Genomic DNA, 26108 nt, shown 5'->3' with positions numbered 1-26108 from the left:
GATTCCCTGCTCCCAGCGACCAGAGGGGTTAAAGTTCAACCTCATTTAGAGCAATGAAGTTCAACGAGCGGACACCGTGTCAGGTCTTTTATCATCTCGTTGTTATTGTTCGCTTTATTTTTAGACTTTATAAAGTGAGCATTAATTGAAGAACGAGCAAAAGATAAACTAGAGTTTTTTATTTTATTTTTAATATCCCAGAATGCAACTATTTTTATTTAACATGCAGTTAATATAGCTGATGTTATCTAGAACAATCTAGAAGGATCCATGCCACATGCATTTAAAACAGACTTATGTTCTAATTATAACATTAAAACCTCTTGTACTATTTCCTTTGGGATGAATAAAGTAAGTACCTACCTACCTACCTACCTCCACTCTGGGCCCATTAGGCATGGACTCCACAAGACTTCTGAAGTTGTGGTATCTGGCACCATGATGTTAGCAGCAGATCCTGTAAGTCCTGTAAGTTGAATCCCACAGATGCTCCATCAGATTGAAATTTGGGGAATTTGGAGATCAGGTCAACACCTTGAACTCTTGTTCCTCGGGTTCCTCAAACTGTTCCTGAACATTTTTTTTGCAGGCAGCATTATCCTAACCCTTCCTTTGGAGCCCATGACCATGTCACTGGTTCACTTTGTCCTTTCTTGAAACACTTTTGATAGGATCTATCCTATGTAGGCCAGGAACACAATAAAAAGCCACACTTTGGTACTGATTATGTGTTTAAAAGTCAGATATATCATCTGGAGAAATGATGGAACTAGAATTCAGTCTTAAAAGCAGTTTTAGGATTATAGCACGAATCGGTTCTCTTTTAAACGACTTCTCTCCGCTGAATCGATTCTTAAGTCATCAGAAGCGTTGTAATAGTTTACTTGCACTTTTTATTTCTCTAAAGTGTGCATTTATGATGATGTCTATCTGTAGAGTTTGTTTGGGAGAGAATGAACTGAGCAAATTGAGCTCTCTTCACCATCTCCAGAGCAATCTGATTCAATGCTTGTCTTTTCTTTGGCCACTTTTCGACCTGTTGTTTTGGAGAAGCTCTGACGCAGACGTCTCTTAATCACAACTTGCCCCTTTTTTAAAATCACTGAGATCTTTACACTTGCCCATTTTTCCTTCTTCAAACACAACTGACCATTCACTTGCTGCCCAATATACCCCACCCTCTGACAGGTGCCACTGTGAAGATCTAATCAACGTTCTTCTCTTCACCTTATGTCTGAACGGTACAAACACGAATCCTTGTCCATACAGTATTTATAATTAGCTTCATTAAAACATTTACCGAGAAAGTGATAACGTGTGCTGTTTTGTAGGCCGTTCTATTATTTACAGCAATATACCTCAGTGGCATAAAGATCTAGGGCAAAGATCTGAAGATCGTCGTCATCATCCTCTGGACACGTCATCATGGCTGATGGATGTACAGGCACTTAATGATCACTAGGACGTGAGGATGCAATATGAGCCTCTTCTCATCCTCAGTCTCCGTGGGAGGGGAGATGAGAGAGGAGGGAAAGTTTTAGGGAGGGAGCACAAGTGCGCATCAGAGAGAGAGAGAGAGAGAGAGAGAGGGAGAGAGAGAGAGAGCTGGATGGAGAGGGAGACAGTGCAGCCAGGACACTTGGGGAACGAGGACACTTCTAAACCGGACACTCCGTCTTCACCTCTGCACCGGGCTTCACTGTAACTTTGTCCTGTCTCCTTTTCTTCCGCCGGCGCATGGCTTCAGTGTAATCCCCGCGTCTTCTGTCCGGAACTTTGCGCTGTTCAACATGAACCGAGGGACGGGGAGAGAAGAGAGAGTGTTTCTGGCTCTCCTCATCATTTTACACACCGCCACAACGCATGCGGGTAAAGTATCAGAGCAGAAGAGTAAAATAAGTGAGAAAGAGTAAAGTGTGTGTGTGTGTGTGTAAGTAACGAAGACTATCTGAAAAGATGAAATAACTTTAGTAAAGTGATTAGTGGTTTATTGTTAAAATGGGGAAAGGTATCGAAAGAGGTAAAGTGTATAGCTGTGAAGAGAAAGGGGCAACATTTCAAAAGGGGCAAAGTGCGCTTCTGGGTAGTTACACCTGGGTAGTTGTTTGAATGTGTGTAGAAGAGTTGTGTGTATCAGGGGGGGTCTAAGAGGGTATCCTGGGAATAAGGTGTTGGTAGGGTGTAAACTGTGTAAATTATAGGGGTGAATAATACATTAGGGTGTTTCCTTCCTTTGCATCTGTCACTGTATATAATCGTGCAAACCCATCCTTACACACACACACACACTTGCGGTTCATTTATTGAGTTGCTTGAGTTACAAATCTGATTTGAAAGAATGTTTATGATAGGTTTCAGACTATAACATTTCACATATTGTTATAAAAAAGAGTCACATCATGAATCATAACTCGGTTCTGTGTGAATCGGTTCAATCAGTCAGATTTAATCCGTAGAGTTTTAATTAATCGGTGACGTCACATTTAAAGGTGAAAAGCCGTAAAAGGTCCGAATAAAAAGCCGTACTTTGGCACTGATTGTGTGTTAAAAAGTCAGATATATCGTCTGTAGACATGATGGAAGTGTTTGTTGTATATGTATGACTCGTATTCGGTCTTAAACGCGGTTTGTGATGCGCGATTAAAGCACGAATCGGTTCTCTTTTAAACGACTCTTCTCCGCTGAATCGATTCTTAAACACTAAGATGGAATCGGAAAAAAAAGTTTACTTTTTTTGTACTGCACCATTTTTTTTTACTCTAAAATGTGCAGTTATGATGTTGTCTATCTGTACTAGTATGCAATAGCAGTATGAATATGTAGGAATAGAGGTCTAAACTTTGTTAAATCTGGGACTCTTCAATTATAGAAGAGTTTTAGCTGTAAATGTGGTTCGTTATCCAGATAGATAAGTGCAGGTTAGCATAGGAAATTTGCAGCTGAACAAATTTTTGTTTTGTGATTTGTGAATCAGTTTGTAAATTGAACCAAGACGAGCGTGTGCGTTTGTTTGGGAAAGAATGAAATGAGCAAATTAACCTCCATTAAACATCACAACAGATTTCAGATGTTTCAGTGTGGCCTTCACTCATCAGTCACCCATCATTTGTGCCAGTGCATTGACCAGAACAGTGCTAGAAGCATTCAACTCTGGATGGTTCTTTTGTGTGTTTTGAGAGAATGCGGTGATTCGGTGAACGACTAATGTTAGCTAGCTAATTAGTTTGTTTATTTTCACAACTATGTGACAAGTGACATTTAGAGAACAGAGAGGAATAATGTGGCTGTTACTTAATATTTACCAACTCCTCTATGACTAAACTGCTCTCTTTTCTCAAACTGACACACATCATTAAGCTTTGCACATTTCATTTAAAACTAGCGTATTCTTTCTTTCTTTCTTTCTTTCTTTCTTTCTTTCTTTCTTTCTTTCTTTCTTCCTTTCTTTCTTTCTTTCTTTCTTTCTTCCTTTCTTTCTTTCTTTCTATTACTTAATCATATCATTCCTATTCATGTCATTTGCCATATTTTTACTTTGTAACATCCACATCTCTTACCGCAACTATCATTATTTTTAAGCATCCCATTTGTGATCAACTTTCTTTCTTTCTATATATTAACACAATTACATGCAAAAGTTTTGGCACCCCTGCTCAAACTCACTTGGAAAATGCAATATCTATTGCCAGATGATGTATTGCTGTAAATTATCATCAGTTAATTTAGATCAAGAGGAGGAAACTTGGCTCAACTGTAAGAGGAAAAAATGCATAAAGATAGCTGGAAGTGTATATCAACTGGAAGGGTGTTCACCCTTTGGCACACACCTGCTTTATGGGTTCAGATTTTCAGTCAGATTTCCTAACTGTGCCTTGGTTTCTACAGAAATGTCTGTTTTTGAATTAGTAAATTTAGTGCTTTTCCCACACTGTCCAAATAGATGTGAATGTATGTGTTCTGGCATCTGATCCAGGGTTCATTCCTGCCTCAAATCCAGGGACAGGCTCCGGATCTAATGCTACATTGATCAAAGATAAAGTGCTTGTTGAGGATGAATGGATGAAAACATTGACCAAAACTTTTTCGTTGTGTTTTAAATGGGCACAGGGTGACATATTTGGGTCTGTTAGCCCAACATGTAAGCCAGTTATTGATTGTAATTAGCGCAGATATGGTTAAACCTGTGAATTGCTCAGCAGCTAATATATGGCTGCGTGTGTTTAACAACAACACCTTCCTCATCTTGTTGAGGGAAAAACAGCATTCTTCAAGCACTCAAGCATTCCCTTCATTTTGCATGCTTTTTCATGTCAGCATTCAGCATGCGTTCTTCCATCCTGGCAAAAAAAAAAATCAGAGAGGAATTGAAGCGTGCGATCCTGCCGTTTCACACGGTCTGCCCCAGAGAACATGTTCTCCCTTTGATCCCTTTATATATAAGCAAATGTATCAGAGAAGAAAGCGATGGGAGGATAGGATGAATGCTACTGGTTAGACCTGTGGGAGATGCTTTCTAATGGGACCTCTAAACATTTCCCGTCTTCGAGGCAGACCTCCCTGCTGCGCTGGAACTCAGCACTTGCTCTTTTTTTGTTTTTTAACGAGCTGGAAGCCTAGCAGCGTATATCGTATGCATAGATAACATTCACCAGCTTCAAGCGGCGCCTCTCTCCAATCTACAAGCAGTTGTATAAACATCTGGTCTGCAGAGGCAAAATCGCCTCCTCCAAAAACACACAGTCTCATTTTTTTGGAAGCTGTAGTCTGTGTTGTAGATATCCAGGGTCTCAGGTTGTGCAAACATGGACGATGTCTTGTCTTGGACGACGCTGCAGATATCGCTGGGGATTCCCTTTTGGCAGCATTCTGTACTCGGTGCAGCACTCGAGTGGCAAAATTGTTTGTGGAAAATCGGTGCCTTTGGTCGTCCCCCTGCAGGTGTCTCATGCATAAAGTTGAAGGCTGAACTTAAACAACCTTTCACACTCTTGCATCGGTCATCAGAGGTTGTTCTACTGTAACGATCGCGTCCTCCTGCTGAGCTGCCGGAGTGGATGCTAGGGGGTGAACTGCACATGCAGACGTGCTGCTGTTATCTTTATATTTCAAGGCAAGCCAAACGATGTGCAAACACATAAAAGGCAGGAAGTCATATGGAACATGAGCTGGAGTCAGCAAAGAAACTTCTGAGGATGTTGATGTTGATCTTTGAAGCCTTCTTCTGATCCGTGTGTCATGATGGTGACTGGACCAAAGACCATTTGTGCATGATGCATGAAAGCTGTAAATCATCTGAGGGTTTGAATCCCTGTATAGCCAAATCCTCTTCCTTTTACATTGCTACATCTATACCTTAAATTTAACAGGAGCATGAATAATTTTGGACTTTTGGTATGATGATACACGAGACACAGCAGAAAATACAGCAGAAAAAGGGAAAAGGATGCTGGATGTGACAAACATGTATATGCTTCTGGTATTTTACCTGGGAATCCACAAATGAAAATGAATATGGAATGAAAAGTGTGACCACGCCTTCAGTAGTAGGGTTCTACAGAGACTAGTGTTGATAGAATCTAAAGAGGTCATAGGGTCATTAAATTCTACAGAGTATAGGGTCCTAGGATGCTACATTCATACGTTCTGGGTCTTAGAACCTTATGGGTTCATATGGTTCTACATAGAATAGGGCCAAAGGGTTCTACAGAAAATAGTGTCATATGGTTTGACTTAATAAAGGGTTGTATAGGGTCCTTGGATATTACATTGAACCATACTTGGTCTTAGACCCAGGCTTATAGGGTTCTACTTAGTAAAGGGTTGTAGGGTTCTACATAAAATAGGGTCATAGGGTTCTACATAGTATAGAATGTAGGGCTCTACATTGCATAGGGTCCTTGGATGCTACATTGAAACCTACTTGGTCTTAGAACCCAGACTCATAAGGTTCTACAGTGAACAAGGCCATAGGGTTCTACAGAAAATAGGGCAACAGACAGATAATTTTACTATAGTGTCAGTAAAATTTCACCCAGACGTTAATGTTCATCTTTGTGCTTAGTGTAAATTTAAAACGAGACAAATTTAGTATCATTGTATTCTATAATCTCTCAGTTATAATTCTAAAATGTCTCTGCATTAAAAATAACTGCTATTAAAATGAAATACTAATGGCTGGCTGTAATCTGTACAGCCAGCCAAGTAAAATCACACAATTGTCTTTTATGATTTTATTCACTGCAGAATAAAATGATAAGTCAAGACACATAGACAGAGGTATAACCTAGAAGGAGACCAGAGTGATGATGTTGGTTACTCTTGTCATAAAGAGGTTATCAGAGAAGATCAGGAGGCCCTTAGGGTCAGGGTACTTAGCCAATACTTTTAGAGATCGCCTGCCATGTACTACGGCTTTTGTCCATCACCTGTGACTAAAATCATTTATAGAGAGCCTACAAAAACAGATAAATAAATAAATAAATAAATAAACCACTGTTGCTTCATGTTCTTATTTATAAGCTATTTATTATTATTTTTTAAATTATTTATTTATTGCTATTTATTTATTTAGTTAATGTTTACACTGACAATACAATCATTTATTTTGTTTGTTTTGTATGTACCCGGCTGTAACACATCATGTCACTTCTATCTAAAACAAGACAACATTTTTAAAGGAAAATGCTTCGAACCATCAGCACTCTTTCACAAGCTAGAGAAAACAAAAAGTGTTAGGCTGTGCCCCTAAATAAAGCTAGTATGAAGCTGTAGTTCCTTAAGTGCAAATGCTAGCATCGAGCTAAGAAAGGACAAATTGAATAAAAAGCTAGGTTAAAGCTGTGGTGTATGTAGTATAGCGCTAAGAAAGGACAGAACTAGCATAAAGCTAGCAAAGGGGTGTTGGCTGTTATATAGAACAGGTGTAATGAGTGTAAATGTGCCACTGTTGTCTCAGATGTGTTTGCGATATTGTGTTCCTAAGTGTTAACCGTCTAATGTGTCTGTGCTGATGGATCTAATGTAATCAGTGCTTCCTCCATCTTGGATTTTCTGAAGAGGTCAGAGCTCCGTGACGTGTCAGTCTTTTTTCTGTTACACGTCTTCATATGATATGAATTTTAAAGTTCAGAGGTCAATGAAGTTGAACTTGGGAACACAGTGAAATGTGAAACTTTGAGGTGGAGATTCTGATCTCCAGCATTCACATGTGTACGAATGGAGGTCAGTGGAATGAAAAGTGTAGAGTGACCACACCTTCTGTGATAGGGTTCACCAGAGAATAGGGACAAAAGGTGCTACATAGATCCTTAAGTGGTCATACGGTTCTACATAGAATAGGTTGTAGGGTTCCATATAGAGTAGGGTCCTAGGATGGTACATTGAACCCTACTGGGTCTTAGAACCCTGCAGGCTCATAGGGATATACATAGAATAGGGACATAGGGTTCTACAGAGAATAGGGTTGTAGGGTTCTACAGAGAATATGGTCATAGGGTTCTACAGAGAATAGGGTTGTAGGGTTCTACAGAGAATAGGGTTGTAGGGTTCTACAGAGAATAGGGTTGTAGGGTTCTACAGAGAATATGGTCATAGGGTTCTATAGAGAATAGGGTTGTAGGGTTCTACAGAGAATAGGTTGTAGGGTTCTATATTGAATAGGGTCCTAGGATGCTACATTGATCCCTACTGGCTCTTAGAACCCTGCAGTCTCATAGCGTTCTACATAGAATAAGGACATAAGGTTCTACATAGTAAAAGGTTACATAAATTAGGGTTCTACAGAGAATATGGTCATAGGGATCTACAGGGAATAGGGTCATGGCATTCTACAGAAAATAAGGTTGTAGGGTTCAAAATAAAATAGGGTCATAGGGTTCTATGTAGAATATGGTGGTAGTTTCCTAGAATCCTAAAAATCATAAAACAAATGAGTTAAAGTGTGTGAGAGGCTTGTTTTCTTCCTGAAACTGAATCTCTCAGCTGAATAACCGATCAGAAAACTCGTTCTCCTGTCAGCATCTGATCGAATTCCAACGTCCAAATAGCTGCACAGTTCTGGAAAGAACCGACAATGCAGGACTCGTGGTTCCTCTGATGGCATGTGAAGGCTGACAGCCTGTTGTTTCCGAATCCCACATCAGTGTTATATGATTCCATGAATAACAGATTTGTTCTTTTTGTGAGATTCTGTGGTCTGCTGATTGAAATCTGTGTTTGTGCTGCTTTGCATGATGGGAGCGACTGCATGTGAGTGTGTGTGTGTGAGTGTTTGTGTGTGTGTGTGTGTGTGAGTGGACAGTATCTGGCGCTAAGAGCTGCAGGTGTTTCCTCTGTGGATGCAGGAGCTCTGGAGCAGTCTGGCCCTCGTGCAGTGAGCAAACAGCAACAAAGTAAAGTGCAGAGAGAGTAAAAAGGACATGTAGCCATTCCCTGGCTCACACACACACACACACACACACACACACATTCCACCTTACCACCTGCTGGCATCATAACTTCTCCTTACCATCTATTATCCAAGTGCTTGAGTAGCTCCAGGGCTCAGGATTGTCTTGATCCAATGTTAAGGATTGAGTTATATGGAAATAGAGGAGGAAGAGGAGGAAAAGTAGGAGGAGGAGGAGTAGGAAGAGGAGGAGGAGGAGGAGGTGGTAAAGGATCGTGAATGCCTCTTATTGTAACAGACAATCACAGATAACTTAAAGCAGATTCAGCCTTGATGATGACACACTTCTTGAAAACAACAGATTTTTTGTGTTTACTTTCTGCACTTCACTGGGAACTGGTGGACTGGTTTGAAACACCAGAAATGTCAGCTAGGGACATTTGACTTTCTTTTTTTTTTCTCTTTTCCTTTCTTTCTTCAATGAATGAAAAGGCGAATTGTCCGCATGGCTTCTCTAGTAGCATTTTTTATTTTCATTTCCAGAGCTAGAAAAGTTTAACAAGCAGAAAATTTGGAAAACAAACACAAGAAAGCAAGAGACTCAAAACGCCGAAGCCCTACATTTGTTGTCTTTAGACACTGAATTACGCTGTAGAATGTAAATTAGGGGCAGAGATGGCTCGACTGGATTGTTGATTGGAGGATCAGGGTTCAAGCCCCAGTACTGTTGAGCCGTCTCTGTCGGGTCCCTGAGAAAGGCTCTTATGACCCTCACTGCCGTAGTGGTGCTGTATCATGGCTGAACCTGTGCTCTGACCCCAACCTCCATAGTCGGGATATATGAAGAAAGAATTTCAGGGTGCTGTAATATACAGTATATGTGACAAATAAAGGCATCAATTCTAGTTAATGACCTTAAATCTTATATCTGATTGGCCAGAAGTTTATATTAGTATTATATTATCTGCTCATTCTTTAGTCGTTTCTAGTCGATGCTTGGTGGATAACAGAATTAAATTAAAAAACATGTCAGGTTCATAGAGACAAAAAGCCTTGGAAATGTTTGAATTCCAAAGATGTTATAGCATAGATGTCACAGCCAGGTTAAAGCTAGCAAAATGTACAGAAATGCCTCACAAACATAGTCCTGAAATCCGGCAGCAGTGCAGATGAGGCTTACTGTAGTCTTGTGTGTGTGTGTGTGAGTGTGTGTGTGTGGTTTAATTTTGAGTAGGAGTAGCCTTGTTTGGAAAACAGCCTCGTAACTCTCATAAGGTTGTGGTTGAGATTTACGACAGGTCATGTGTAGACAGTGTGCTGTTGTGTGTAAATCAGGGTGTGGAGCAGAGGAAAGAGATGGCTAGCTGAGGGAGAAGAGCTCCATAAGGTTCTTACTCTTCAGCCAGGAGAATGTTTTGTTCCTTTGGATGTTTTCAAGCAAGATTAAGATAATGAGGAGATGATGTATGACATCACAGGTGTCCATTTTTATTTTGAAATATTTACATAGCCGACTAAATTGATTGGATTGAAATGGGTTTTGGACTTAATCTTAAAAGTGTTCATTTTCGTACAAGCTGCACTACTGTTTGTAGAAAATTAAATTCCACCACTAGTTAAGATTTCGGATGAATTCATTCATTAATCATGAAACGTCTTTAATGAGTGAGACGAAAAATAATCACTTCAATTTAATTTGTCTAACACTTTTTAACAGTGGAAATTGTCCCCAAATTTTTTCCTTTATTTTACTTATACATTACAGCACAGTGAAATTCTTTCTACGCATATCCCAGCCTTGGAGGTTAGGGTCAGAGCGCAGGGTCAGAGCGCAGGGTCAGCCATGATACAGCGCCCCTGGAGCAGAGAGGGTTAAGGGCCTTGCTCAAGGGCCCAACAGTGGCAACTTGGCGGTGCTGGGGCTAATGAGCTAGTAAGCTAGTGATAGTGGTGAGGAATTGTTGTAGAGTACACCTAGTGGGTGCTTTCTTCAGTTATCTCATTAGCTAACCGGAGCTTTCAGCCAGGAGATGTCATCAGGTGGTACCCAACCATCATTGAGTGTTTTGACCCTTAACCATGACACTCTCTAGTTGGTGGGTCGGCAGTGGTGGCCCAATCACTGCCCCTCTGCCCCTGGCTTCCAGCTTTTCCTCCTCTCTTTTGTTCCATATCCAGCATGAGGCTCTTTCTGCCTCCTCTCACATCCTTTGGGCGGCTTATTTCTTGCTCCTTCTGTCCATACCCAGACCTGATAGCATCTGCCATGTTGGATTGACAGAGTAACCTCTATACCCAACCTCCAATGGAAACAGCCATGCCTGCCATTGTCTTTGCACTCCTGGATCAAAGGCTGGTATTTCGAGGTTTACCCCTCATTTCCCTCCTCACAGCTCTCCTGAGACGACATAAGAAAGAAACCTTCAGAGACTCAAAAGGGAACCTCATCCTCATCTGGGTGACATCTAGAGAGTGTGATTCTAAAACATTGCCCTTCTAGTACTGTGTATTATAATGCTCAAAGTGTGTGAAATTCATTCTAGTTTTAGTTTTAAGCTGTCTTTCTTGTTACTGTTCACTGATGGAGAACAGATCGTATCAACTGCAGTCCAAAGGCATCTCCATGGTTTCTAAGCGTCTGCATGTCTGTGTGACTCCATCCTCAGCAGTGACCTCTAAATGATGAGGTCAGGGCATCAAGAGAAGTTCAGAAACATTTGAAAGAATGAAAACGTAAAACAATTAGTGAAAGGACATTACATATACAACAGTTATGAATATTAAAGTGTTAAGAGTTCTCTGTAAGGATGGAAACCCAAAATTAGTTATCTAGAAATTTATCTACATTGTAGAACTATATCATACCACAGTTCTTCAATCCGGTTGGCCAGAAGCTGCTCTCATTGTAACGTGGTTTCTATAGTAACGGCTAATTCACAGGGACTTGTTTAGCGAATACTCTACATCTGAGACTAATAAACATTCAATCTGTGGTGAACTTTATAAAAGGAGTCTCCAGTGTCAGTAATTTGTCAGGACATAAGGCTTTCTAGTGTCTCTGTCAGAGAAAACCCAGAGTCTGGAGAAGGAATTATTGTTCCTGATGTCTAGAAAGCAAAGTCACAGAAGTTCAGAAAGATATATTTGGGAAAACGTTGCGGTTTTAGGTAACATAGCAGAAGGCAAAGAGAGTGTTTGTGTTAGTGAGTGCAGGTATTGTACTGTACCGTGTTGTCCATGTATACAGCATACAGAAACACACTATTTTTGTGTCTGAGACAATGAAATGATAGACAGGAAACCGTGGAAGCCTGGAGCCATGGAGTGATGATCTAGCAAGGCTTTGTTAGAGGGAGGGGGGATAGGGGCGTGCGAATGACAAGGTTTAGTTTAGTATTCATCTCAAGTCTGAATTCATGTTTTATGCATTGGGAATAAATCCGAGGAATGGAATGCTCAGATCAAGCCACGACAGTCTTCGATGTGAGATATCGGTTATCTGAGGTGATAGTGTAAAGCGGTCCGAGACCTGCAGGGACGGACACATCCAGGCAGGTGAAGTGTCATAGCCGCAGATCATATCTCATCATATCTCCTCTCTGTGTATGCTGCGAAGCTGTCTGGCGCAACCGAGCGCATGTGGTGCATGTTGCCAGAGAGTTGTGCATGAATGAAATGAAATGAAACACACGGGTAGATAGAGCTGCCTCCGGCTGCCTCGCTTTGGCTGGAAGTGTGAAACAGACGTAGCTCAGGTGTGAGGCTTGTTGGCAGGAGGAAAAAGAGAACGGCGTGTAGGGATTAGGTTTGAGCCAGAGCCTGGCATGGCTCCACACGCCCCTGGGTTTTCTTTCTGAAAGTGCAGGAGAAGGGCGTTCCTCAAGCCCGTGCAAATGCCCATTAAAGTAAAACGAGTCATGGGAAGTGGAAGAGACTTTGATTTTTTAATACTGGTGTTCATGCTTTTCATTGTTCTGTAGTCTCGGGTCTGGGGTTAAGATAACACCGGGGTGAACTACCAACCATGTGGAAGACTGGAAGATCATTTTAACTCCTTTTCCCAAAATTTGCTCCTGTTTTGTTGTGTCCATGTTCAGCATTGAGTGTCTTTGTCATGTCTCTCTCCACAGTGGTGCTTAATATGAAGCTCATATGGAAGTAGACACTCAGAGCTTTAAGAATTTGTAGTGTTTCAGAAGTAGTTCTGTTTTTCCCTAGCCTATTAGGAGAAATATGTTCATTGAAAAGTTCCAAAAAACCCCCAAAAATGTTAAAATCTTCAAAGTAAATGTTGATATCAAACCCATTTCTGCTCTCTGAGATGCTTCGAGTGCTTGTTCATAAAAGGTGTTTATCTTCAACCAGTAAAATCCTGTGTAAGGTTATCCAACGGAGGGAAAAACACAAGTCTAAAACACTGAAAGCCAAGAGTCCTGACTCATTTTATACCAGACTAACAGCCAAAAAATCATTCATTTCTTTATCCAGATTGATAATATCTAATAAGTCCATTTCCTTATTCCTGTTCCTGAATGTTCTCCCAACAGAACACATGAGATTTAAATGATAGTTTCTGAGATTTGGATTAAATCCATTTCATTGACACGGTCAGACATCTGGACGACTCGTAACTGACTGTTTTTATGAAACACCAATTATTTACGGCGATGTTCAGCGTACTAAGAAATGCCATGGCTTTTCCTCTGGAAACATCTTGGAAGTTATGGATGTGTAAAAATTCCCTCTCCGTGGAGGCATTTCCCTTCTTCTCTGCAGTCCTTTTCAGCTTTCGTTTTATTGTGGTGCGAATTAGCCGAGGTCAGAGGTCAGATATTTGGCAGTGCCATGCTACTCGGAGTCTGTTGGAGTTCTGTGGTGTGTAACGTTCACACACTGAGCTGAGTTTCACCCAGAATATAAGTGTGTGTGTGCGCTGAGGGCTAATGAATTGGCCTGTAATTTTATTTTCATGATTAAATGACTGTGTTTTGAAGCCAATGAGGCATCAGGTTGGCTTTGTTTTGGAGAAGAGATTAGTTCTGTAATGTTTTCAGCAGCACTCTCGGGTTCTCCGTGTGTAACATTAGACTCTACACAGATTCCATCATTAGGTTGAAGATTAGAAGGCTGCCCTGCCTCCTAAACACCTCTTCCTAACTGGCCTGTCCATGCCTTGTTCCTGTGTGTGTGTGAGAAAGAAGATATTTCTTTTGATTGTAAAGCTTACGTTTAGGGTTAGAGTTATATATTGACAGATTTAGTCAGCTACATTCATCATTTTTTTTCAATAGAAGGTTTTCACAAGGATAGTAAGACAAGTGTGTGTGTGTGTGTGTGTGTGTGTGAGTGTGTGTATGTGTGTGTTAAAGAAACTGGATAAAAGAAAACACACATTGTGTATATATTTAGCTATCTGACCCTATGACCCTCTCAGGAAATACAAATGATGTAACTTCCTGGACATGTGATGTGTTAAACAGTCCAACTCTTTAAGAAAGTAAAATAAAATAATGAAACAAATGAATGAACATGTGAAAATATCATTCAGGTTAAATCAGTAAATGAATACAACGAATGAATTCTGTGTGTGAAAAGTTCGGAAGTTCAGTTTTACAACTCTACAGTTTCAATAAATAGTGTAATTATTTATTTAATAATATGAATAAATTTAATTTAATTTAATTTTCATGGCTTCCTGGCTCCCGAAAGTTTAAGATTTTTTGGTCTACAGCAGAGGTTTTCACTTACACACCTGCTAAAAGTTTCCTTGCATAATTAAAGGGAATAAAACAATAATTTTAAACAATCCGAGGGCGTGTTAGCAAATCTGCTTGCGAACTATTCTGATGGAAAACAGCTCTCCATATGTAGATCTTTACAATCGTTGTTTCTTCCTTTCTATCCGATGTCTGGAAAGCTTTAAATCCACACCCGGTGTTCTCCACTCCGCTGTAACGTGGCCTTTTTCTCTCTCTTCTTTCCCTGTTTAGTCTGTTGCCATGCCTCACGTCGCTCTGCACTCAGCTTCTGAATAAAAGGCATCTGCTAAGTAAATAAATAATGCCATAAAACCCCAACAGTGTTTTGTAAGCTGCAATGAGCAAACTCTTCCCACATGTTTAATTAATGCAGGAAAGTAAAGGACAGTGTAATAAAAAAGGAATAGAAACAGGAGGCAATTCAGAATAATGGTCCAGTTCAGATGTAAAATGCTTCAGTTGCTAAAACCTGTGCTGAAATGAACCACAGCGTGAAGATGTCCTCAGTTCCCTTTAGCAAAAAAACAAACAAACAAAAAAACCCTGAGCCTAATAGCATATTGATTTTTTTCACCTCACCAGTAGAACTGATTTATTTAAAGTTTCACTGAACCAAAAATATGATTTCTAAGTTTGAACTTATCCCCAACTTATCCCGCTAATTCATACTCAAGACGATGAGGAAAATGGAAACTTGGATGCTGAAAAAGTCTTGATAAAGATAGAAAGTAAAATACAGAAAATTCAAAATCTTCTTGTTTGCTATTGTTGCAGGTTAACACAAGTAAGACATTAGCTTGATTTAAGCTAGCTATCCAAAGAAAAATATGATTAGCATGATGTATTTGGTCTTGTTTGCTAGCTGTGACATGTCTGAGGTAGTTTATTAGCAGTTATCAAGATGGTTAGATTACTTGGCTAATTTTAGTGAGGAAGAGTGAGGAATAGTGTTTCTTATGGTTAGGTTTATGTTATCTGGCTAAGTGGAATAAACTTAACAGTAACTCAAACAATGAAACCCCACTGCTGAATAGCTGGCTAGCTAGCGTACCTAATAACAGCGAGGAGCAAGTCATGTTTGTTATGCTACATTTTTAAGAATTTGATTGTGATAAATACTAGTCAGCTAGCTAGTTTAGCTAATAACAGTGAGAAACCATGATGGTTGTGAAATGTTTCCTTGAAAGGCTTGGCTACTGTTACATAAATCACAGAGGAAACAAATACAGTTACAAGCTAGCTTACTAACAGTATATCACTAATAATGATGAACAAATTGCTGAGAACATAAAGACACTTACGGGCTAGTTTATTAACAGTTAGCTGGCTGGCTACCTATATTTGTTGGTAATAATAATGATGAATAAATTAGTGTGAAAATAAAGATACTTATAAGCTAGTTTATTAACAGTTAAATATCTTTACTAATAATAATGAACACATTGCTGAGAAAATAAAGATAAATATCAAAGCTGAAATACTGTAAACCCTCTGGTTTTAACATGCTACAACTTTATACTAGTTTACCAGCAGTGATCACAGGTACCAACCTGTGGCTAATTTACTAGCGGTTGATTAGCAGGCTAACTGTTTATGATGGTGCGAGGACATTACAGTGTTTTTATATTGTGAATTGAATTACTGTGAATTGAATTGAATATTGTATATTTTTGTGCATTTTAAGAAATCTTTATTAGAGGGAACATGTCTATTTTTGTTCGTTTCTTACCCAGTTTTCTACGTTAGATTACTTGTGATGGTTTGAAGCAACATATTCGGCTCTACACAGATAAAAAGTTGAGGTCCCAGGACACAAAGAGCTTTAAAGACCTGTAAAAGATTTGTGGTAACTTCCTCATGAGCAGGCTTTAGACAAGAGTAAACATTAACGGAGGCAGAGAGGATGCTAGCCGGGGCGGAGAGCCGCAGATGAGTCTCTCATTGGAAAGAACCACAGACAGGTGCCAGGTGCAGCTTAACTATCATAAGGCTAGACCCTGCCATAAGTCTATCCCATAATGACAGTTGCGCTTAGCCACCTGCAGTACTGATTGTAACACAGCTGCCGTTTTTGAGCTTTTAGAGAACGACAGGCGCGTGCACTGCTTAGACGACTCCTCCACCTCAGAACACCATGAATTCCACCACACAGTAGAGGAAACTACACATCCAGGCTGCTTTATACTCAAGAGATGTGACGGAATATGAATATATACGTAAACAAATACATATAAAAGGCAAATGTATGTGTTTATTTATCAGGAAGTTCATACCTTCATGCAGACTTTGATAAGCATGAAAGTACAGCGTTCATTCGTCCTGGTCAAGCTTTTGGTGTTTTAAATTAGGCTAAAATTGTGTTTAGATTTGGCGAGATTAGATCCAACTATTATAGAAAATATCATGGGAAGCTACAAGCAAAAATAATAACCGTGAGATTAATACAGTCTCACACGCTCTCTGGTTGACATCAATAATGAATCAGGAGTGATGTAGCTGAGGCTGAGGCCAAGATTCTGCATTATGGAACTAATGAACACTGCGGTGTCCCATAATGCAGTGGGGCTGGCTGTTAGAATCAAAAAATGGCGGTAAGACACAGAGGGCGTCGGCTCTTGCCAACATGGAGGATGTAGTATGTCCGGATTGTGTTCATACCACACACATATACTTATCACTATGTACCTTATTATCACCCGAGCTGTAGGTACTGAATCGACTGCAGTAAGTACTGAATTGAACGTAGTAGGTACTGAATCTACTGCAGTAGGTCCTGAATTGACTGCAGTAATTACTGAATCGAATGTAGTAGGTACTGAATCGAATACCATAAGTAATGAAGCAAATAGGTAGGTAGGTACTGAATCGAATTCTGTAGGTAGTAAATCAAATGCGGAAAGTACTGAATCAAATGCAGTAGGTACTGAATTAAATGCAGTAAGTACTGAAATGAATGCCGGAGGTACTGAATCGAATGCAGGAGGTACTGAATCGAATACAGTAGGTACTGAATCAAATGCAGTAGGTACTGAATCGAATGCAGAAAATACTGAATCAGGTGCAGTAAGTACTGAATTGAATGCTGTAGGTAGTAAATCAAACACAATAAGTACTGAGTCAAACGCAGTAGGTACTGAATTGAATGCAGTAAGAACGGAATTAAATGTAATAAGTACTGAATTGAATGCTGTAGGTAGTAAATCTAATGCAATAAGTACTGAGTCAAATTCAATAGATACTGAATCAAATTCAGTAGGTACTGAATCGAATGTAGTAGGTACTGAATCAAATGCAGTATGTACTGAAATAAATGCAATAGATACTGATTCAAATGCAGTAGGTGCTGGATCGAATTCTGTATATAGTAAATCAAATGCGGAAAGTACTGAATTAAATGCAGTAGGTACTGAATTGAATGCAGTAAGTACTGAAATGAATGCCAGAGGTACTGAATCAGTAGCTACTGAATCGAATGCAGAAAGTACTGAATTGAATGCAATATGTACTGAATCAAATGTAGTAAGTACTGAATTTAATTCTGCTGTAGGTAGTAAATCAAATGCAATAAGTACTGAGTCAAATACAATAGATACTGACTTGAATGCAGTATGTACTGAATCGAATGTAGTAGGTACTAAATTGAATGCAGTAATTACTGAATCGCCTGCAATAGATCCTGAATCAAATGCAGTATGTACTGAATCAAATGCAGTAGGCACTGAATCAAATGCTGTAGGTACTGAATCAAATACAGTATGAACTGAATTAAATGCAATCGATACTGAATCAAATGCAGTAGGCACTGAATCGAACGCTGTAGGTACTGAATCAAATACAGTATGTACTGAATTAAATGCAATAGATACTGAATCAAGTGCAGTAGGTACTGAATCGAATGCAGTGGGTACTAAATCATATGCAATAGATACTGAATCAAATGTAGTAAGTACCGAATCAAATACAGTAGAGACTGAATTGAATGCAGAAGGTAATTAATAAAATGAACAGTGCATACACACAGTATCATAGTTCTTAAAGTTAGATCTGGGGACCTCCAGAGGTCTATGATAAATAGTCAGTGGGGTCCTTGATATAGGACCTATTATGCCTATAAATAAAGCTGACTGGAATCTAATGAACATCTTAATAAAAACCTGTATGTCTGTATCTGGAGATTATAGAAACTCACAAAATCTCTATCCTGAACAAACAGAAAGGTTAATATGTCCAGGTCTGAATGAACTTAGAGGTGTCACTGACTGTAAACAGTTTCAGAAGCCCTGGCCTTCAGTGTTATGTCGTTTTATACGCATAACATCTTAACATTTCTCCTTCTAGGTAACCTGATTGATGTCCTGCGTGTGCTGGAACTGTCTGATCGCATGGAGGGCGTGTCCATGGAGGCGGGGCTATGTACACATAGAGTTGACACAGAGGAAGTGGACATGGCTTTCAGGATAGATAAAAAGATCCAACTCAGTGCTCCGACACAGCAGCTCTTCCCAGGTATGCGTAATAAATGTGTATATAATGTATAAGAAAATACGACAAATATACAGTGAATATAATATCAGTCATATATAATGATTTATGAAGGTGTTGAGCATAGCCTCCTACAACCTGGCGTCCTCATACGAGGACATCACATTTTTGGTTGTGTGCATCAAAATACTTAATGCTTTGTAACTGGAACCTGTTGTACACAAAAAGAAGTGGCTTCATGTTCAAAGATAATATCTGGTTATTATATTTATTGGTTCCTTCTAACCCCAAATAGGTAGAAAAAATCTAAAATGCAAGTTCAGGTCTTAGGAGGATAGAATATTTAGTTTTGCAGAAGTTGAGGCAAAGATTTGCTATGTTATGAAAAAAGATATATTCAAAAACATTACAAAAACTATTGAAATATTGAAGAAAATGAAACAGTTCATAAGATATCAAAGCTCTTAAACTGTTAAACGAATGTTAAAATTGTTACTAGTTACACAGGCTAATATACGATTTAAACATGAACTTTACTGTGAGCTAATTTTTCTAATTTCATGCTAACCATGCTAATCTACGTTTCAGCTAATTCAGGGTATGTTAGGCTAGCATATACACACATTTACACAAACTGTTTAAGTTTTTCAGGTTTTGCTAACAATTGGTGCTAACTTTATTAAATCGCATGCTCATGCTGCTTTCAGGTACAGTAGTTAAATACAAAAGAAATTAAAGAAATTTTACACACCATTTAGACAAAAAGAGCTTAAATATTTCACAGTACGTTACCTAATTGTCTCATTCCATGACTTCTTAATACTTATGCTAACTTACAGCAATATGAATATAATGCTAATGCTAAAAAAATAAAAACACAATTACTTTATATGGCTCAAATATACAGTCTATTCTTGTGTAAAGAATACATAATACACTATATTTAATACGTTTATAGTTACGTTAATGTTTTGGAACGTATCTTCAGTCATTCCTTCACATTTCTTCATGAAACATAAAGTATGTCTCCATGATGTATTCCGATAGACTCGGCTTTTCCTGAAAACTTCTCCCTAATGACGACGGTGCGGGCAAAGAAGAACGCTCAGGTCTTCTTGATGTCCATGTACGATGAACAGGGCGTGCAGCAGCTCGGACTGGAGCTGGGAAGATCACCTGTCTTTCTGTACGAGGACCACAGGGGACAGCCGACCCCTGACTTCTACCCCACCTTCAAGAAGATCAACCTGGCTGATGGAAAGTGAGTGTTTCTACATGCACACGCTGTAAGGCAAAGTCATGTGGAACTAATGCAATAACACCAACATACCAGTTTACCTGTCAGCCCAGTACTGGCTTTAACCGCGTTAAGACTCTTTGTCTCTTTGATTTTTTTACACTGGGTTAATGCTGATGTTTCCTCGTTTCAGGTGGCACCGGATTGCTTACAGCATAAACGGCAAGTCAGTCACACTGTATCTGGACTGTAAGAAGGTGGAGACTCTGGAGCTGCACCGTGGAGATGACTCTGTGGTCCGCACCGATGGCGTTACCGTGTTCGGGACCAGGCTACTGGACGAGGAAGTGTTTGAGGTATGATATGTGAGAAAGTAGCGAGCATTGTTAGACACGTCAGGCCAAGTCAAGAAGCTTTTATTGTCATTTCAACCATATAGACCTGGAGCTGTTCCTCCAACGTTCCTCCGGGACACAGAGCTCTGTAACACAACACAGAGTTACGTACACTACATAAAATGTGCAAAAAAATGGAAATGACAGGATTTGGGATTCTGTCATGTATCAGGACGAGGTAGATCATCGGTTAAGGTGTTGGATGACTGATCAGAGGTTGTGAGTTTAAATCTGAGGTCCACTAATCTGCCACTTAACCCTCAATTCCTCAGTTGTATAACTGAGATAAATGTAAGTCTGGATAAGAATGTATGCCAAAACTGTAAATGTGTTATATAATGTAAGAAGGATGAAGCTGTACACAAAATGACTTAGCTTAAATATAATCAACAAAATGTGACTTCGTTGTTTATACTAAATTTAAACACATGTCGAATGACTAGTTTGAATGATTTAGAGTGAGTGTGATCAATTCACATAATATTAACACATACTTCACCCAGCTTGGCTAATGGGGCTCGCTAATCATAAATAAGGAGCTTTTAGAAGCCAGTCACAAATGAATCCCCATTAGCTTTTTTTATTCAGACATTTTCAGAGGCTTTTTTTTTCATAATATTAACACATAGAATAGTGTAGAATAGTGTAGAATTTTGTCAATAGTGTAGAATAGTGTAAATGTGGAACAGTGTTAATAGTGTAGAACAGTGGTAATGGTGTAGAATAGTGTAGAACAGTGGTAATGGTGTAGAATAGTGTAAATGTGGAACAGTGTTAATAGTGTCGAAAAGTGGTAATGGTGTAGAATAGTGTTGAATAGTGGTAATGTGGAACAGTGTTAATAGTGTAGAATAGTGGTAATGGTGTAGAATAGTGTAGAACAGTGGTAATGTGGAACAGTGTTAATAGTGTAGAACAGTGGTAATGGTGTAGAATAGTGTAGAACAGTGGTAATGGTGTAGAATAGTGTCCAATAGTGGTAATGGTGTAGAATAGTGTAGAATAGTGGTAAAGTGGAACAGCGTTAATAGTGTAGAACAGTGGTAATGGTGTAGAATAGTGTAGAATAGTGGTAATGTGGAACAGTGTTAATAGTGTAGAACAGTGGTAATGGTGTAGAATAGTGTAGAATAGTGGTAATGGTGTAGAATAGTGTAGAACAGTGGTAATGTGGAACAGTGTTAATGGTGTAGAACAGTGGTAATGGTGTAGAATAGTGTAGAATAGTGGTAATGGTGTAGAATAGTGTAGAATAGTGGTAATGGTGTAGAATAGTGTAGAACAGTGGTAATGTGGAACAGTGTTAATAGTGTAGAACAGTGGTAATGGTGTAGAATAGTGTAGAATAGTGGTAAAGTGGAACAGTGTTAATAGTGTAGAACAGTGGTAATGGTGTAGAATAGTGTAGAATAGTGGTAATGGTGTAGAATAGTGTAGAATAGTGGTAATGGTGTAGAATAGTGTAGAACAGTGGTAATGTGGAACAGTGTTAATAGTGTAGAACAGTGGTAATGGTGTAGAATAGTGTAGAATAGTGGTAAAGTGGAACAGCGTTAATAGTGTAGAACAGTGGTAATGGTGTAGAATAGTGTAGAATAGTGGTAATGTGGAACAGTGTTAATAGTGTAGAACAGTGGTAATGGTGTAGAATAGTGTAGAACAGTGGTAATGGTGTAGAATAGTGTCGAATAGTGGTAATGTGGAACAGTGTTAATAGTGTACAACAGTGGTAATGGTGTAGAATAGTGTAGAACAGTGGTAATGTGGAACAGTGTTAATAGTGTAGAACAGTGGTAATGGTGTAGAATAGTGTAGAACAGTGGTAATGGTGTAGAATAGTGTCGAATAGTGGTAATGGTGTAGAATAGTGTAGAATAGTGGTAATAGTGTAGAATAGTGGTAAAGTGGAACAGCGTTAATAGTGTACAACAGTGGTAATGGTGTAGAATAGTGTAGAATAGTGGTAATGTGGAACAGTGTTAATAGTGTCGAATAGTGGTAATGGTGTAGAATAGTGTAGAACAGTGGTAAAGTGGAACAGCGTTAATAGTGTACAACAGTGGTAATGGTGTAGAATAGTGTCGAAAAGTGGTAATGGTGTAGAATAGTGTCGAATAGTGGTAATGTGGAACAGCGTTAATAGTGTAGAACAGTGGTAATGGTGTAGAATAGTGTAGAACAGTGGTAATGGTGTAGAATAGTGTAGAACAGTGGTAATGGTGTAGAATAGTGTCGAATAGTGGTAATGTGGAACAGTGTTAATAGTGTACAACAGTGGTAATGGTGTAGAATAGTGTAGAACAGTGGTAATGTGGAACAGTGTTAATAGTGTAGAACAGTGGTAATGGTGTAGAATAGTGTAGAACAGTGGTAATGGTGTAGAATAGTGTAGAACAGTGGTAATGTGGAACAGTGTTAATAGTGTAGAACAGTGGTAATGGTGTAGAATAGTGTAGAATAGTGGTAAAGTGGAACAGCGTTAATAGTGTACAACAGTGGTAATGGTGTAGAATAGTGTAGAATAGTGGTAATGTGGAACAGTGTTAATAGTGTACAACAGTGGTAATGGTGTAGAATAGTGTAGAATAGTGGTAATGTGGAACAGTGTTAATAGTGTAGAACAGTGGTAATGGTGTAGAATAGTGTAGAACAGTGGTAATGGTGTAGAATAGTGTAGAACAGTGGTAATGTGGAACAGTGTTAATAGTGTACAACAGTGGTAATGGTGTAGAATAGTGTAGAACAGTGGTAATGTGGAACAGTGTTAATAGTGTAGAACAGTGGTAATGGTGTAGAATAGTGTAGAACAGTGGTAATGGTGTAGAATAGTGTCGAATAGTGGTAATGGTGTAGAATAGTGTAGAATAGTGGTAATAGTGTAGAATAGTGGTAAAGTGGAACAGCGTTAATAGTGTACAACAGTGGTAATGGTGTAGAATAGTGTAGAATAGTGGTAATGTGGAACAGTGTTAATAGTGTAGAACAGTGGTAATGGTGTAGAATAGTGTAGAATAGTGGTAAAGTGGAACAGCGTTAATAGTGTACAACAGTGGTAATGGTGTAGAATAGTGTAGAATAGTGGTAATGTGGAACAGTGTTAATAGTGTAGAACAGTGGTAATGGTGTAGAATAGTGTAGAACAGTGGTAATGGTGTAGAATAGTGTAGAACAGTGGTAATGTGGAACAGTGTTAATAGTGTACAACAGTGGTAATGGTGTAGAATAGTGTAGAACAGTGGTAATGTGGAACAGTGTTAATAGTGTAGAACAGTGGTAATGGTGTAGAATAGTGTAGAACAGTGGTAATGGTGTAGAATAGTGTCGAATAGTGGTAATGGTGTAGAATAGTGTAGAATAGTGGTAATAGTGTAGAATAGTGGTAAAGTGGAACAGCGTTAATAGTGTACAACAGTGGTAATGGTGTAGAATAGTGTAGAATAGTGGTAATGTGGAACAGTGTTAATAGTGTCGAATAGTGGTAATGGTGTAGAATAGTGTAGAACAGTGGTAAAGTGGAACAGCGTTAATAGTGTACAACAGTGGTAATGGTGTAGAATAGTGTCGAAAAGTGGTAATGGTGTAGAATAGTGTCGAATAGTGGTAATGTGGAACAGCGTTAATAGTGTAGAACAGTGGTAATGGTGTAGAATAGTGTAGAACAGTGGTAATGGTGTAGAATAGTGTCGAATAGTGGTAATGGTGTAGAATAGTGTAGAATAGTGGTAATGGTGTAAAATAGTGTAGAATAGTGGTAATGTGGAACAGTGTTAATAGTGTACAACAGTGGTAATGGTGTAGAATAGTGTAGAACAGTGGTAATGGTGTAAAATAGTGTAGAACAGTGGTAATGGTGTAAAATAGTGTAGAATAGTGGTAATGTGGAACAGTGTTAATAGTGTACAACAGTGGTAATGGTATAGAATAGTGTAGAACAGTGGTAATGGTGTAAAATAGTGTAGAACAGTGGTAATGTGGAACAGTGTTAATAGTGTAGAACAGTGGTAATGGTGTAGAATAGTGTAGAATAGTGGTAATGGTGTAGAATAGTGTAGAATAGTGGTAATGTGGAACAGTGTTAATAGTGTAGAACAGTGGTAATGGTGTAGAATAGTGTAGAATAGTGGTAATGTGGAACAGTGTTAATAGTGTAGAACAGTGGTAATGGTGTAGAATAGTGTAGAATAGTGGTAATGTGGAACAGTGTTAATAGTGTAGAACAGTGGTAATGGTGTAGAATAGTGTAGAACAGTGGTAATGGTGTAGAATAGTGTACAACAGTGGTAATGTGGAACAGTGTTAATAGTGTAGAATAGTGGTAATGGTGTAGAATAGTGTAGAACAGTGGTAATGGTGTAGAATAGTGTAGAATAGTGGTAATGTGGAACAGTGTTAATAGTGTAGAACAGTGGTAATGGTGTAGAATAGTGTAGAACAGTGGTAATGGTGTAGAATAGTGTACAACAGTGGTAATGGTGTAGAATAGTGTACAACAGTGGTAATGTGGAACAGTGTTAATAGTGTAGAATAGTGGTAATGGTGTAGAATAGTGTAGAACAGTGGTAATGTGGAACAGTGTTAATAGTGTAGAATAGTGGTAATGGTGTAGAATAGTGTAGAACAGTGGTAATGTGGAACAGTGTTAATAGTGTAGAATAGTGGTAATGGTGTAGAATAGTGTAGAACAGTGGTAATGTGGAACAGTGTTAATAGTGTAGAATAGTGGTAATGGTGTTAAGATTACAGGGTAAAGAGGGGAAGAAGGTACAGGAGTTTAAGTACTTGGGGTCAACAGTCCAGAGTAATGGAGAGTGTGGGAAAGAGGTAAAGAAGCGAGTGCAGGCTGGTTGGAATAGGTGGAGAAAGGTGTCGGGAGTTCTGTGTGATAGAAAAATATCGGCGAGAATCAAGGGGAAGGTGTACAAGACAGTGGTGAGACCAGCCATGCTGTATGGTTTAGAGACAGGAGTCAGAGCTGGAGGTAGCAGAGCTGAAGATGTTGAGGTTCTCTTTGGGAGTGACACAGTTGGACAGGATTAGGAACGAGAACATCAGAGGGATGGCTCATGTTGGACGTTTGGGGGACAAAGTTAGGGAGGCCAGATTAAGATGGTTTGGACATGTTCAGAGGCGGGAGAGTGAGTATAATGGTAGGAGAATGTTGGACATGGAGCTGCCAGGAAGGAGGCAAAGAGGAAAGCCAATGTCCTGTGTTGTGGGTTTGATTCTCAGCTCAGTGTCTGATTTTTGAAACATACTGACATCATGTTCTAGTAATGAAAGTGAATTATGATCATGTTTCTGAATTCAGTCATGTGGATTCATTATTCATGTCTGATTTACATAAATTCATCCAGCTTTTAGTTCAGTGTACTGTCAGGAAAATAATTAGTGATGGTTTGGTGTGGGAAGTGTAGCTCAATTCCCAAGACTTCTAAGCTGTCACTGCTGGATCCTTAAGCCAGGCTCTTAACCCTGAACTGCTCAGCTGTGTAAATGAGATAAATGTAAGTCACTCTGGATAAAGGCGTCTGTCAAATCCCATAAATGTGAATGTAAACATGTGATGTGATGAATTCCTTTCACTTTGAACTTGATAAATTTCCACTAACAACACAACATGTCCTGAGGTGTTTCGTTCCTCTTCTGCAGCATTCCCTTGAATGATTACAGTATTAAATTTATGAAATGTATTAAATGATGCATTTGCGTTTGGGTTTTTATTGTGATTTGAGTAGATTTTTAGTAGTTTACTGGTTTAGTGTAAATCTATAATGTGATTTTTTTTCTCTCCCCAAGCCCTGAGTTTTTCAGTGTTTGTGTAATATACGGATGGTAGGAGCTGAATCGAA

General features: G+C 39.1%; 1 protein-coding gene across 2 annotated transcripts in view; it reads left to right on the top strand.

Moving 5' to 3' along the window:
• The first annotated feature begins 1574 nt into the window (after positions 1–1574).
• The window catches only part of col5a3a (collagen, type V, alpha 3a), a 101310-nt gene continuing 76776 nt past the window's right edge, over positions 1575–26108 (top strand). The window contains exons 1-4 of one of the 2 annotated variants that reach the window (XM_058377480.1): positions 1575–1869; positions 18484–18651; positions 19675–19888; positions 20058–20220. In XM_058377480.1, coding sequence (XP_058233463.1) covers positions 1791–1869; positions 18484–18651; positions 19675–19888; positions 20058–20220 — 624 coding nt within the window. In that variant the 5' untranslated portion in view covers positions 1575–1790. The remainder of the gene's footprint in view (positions 1870–18483; positions 18652–19674; positions 19889–20057; positions 20221–26108) is intronic. The other variant, XM_058377479.1, reaches the window with a different exon arrangement.

Source organism: Hemibagrus wyckioides, linkage group LG24 (assembly GCF_019097595.1).
Source record: "Hemibagrus wyckioides isolate EC202008001 linkage group LG24, SWU_Hwy_1.0, whole genome shotgun sequence".
NCBI classification, from domain to species: Eukaryota; Metazoa; Chordata; class Actinopteri; order Siluriformes; family Bagridae; genus Hemibagrus; species Hemibagrus wyckioides.
This window is presented reverse-complemented; position numbering and strand designations above follow the sequence as displayed.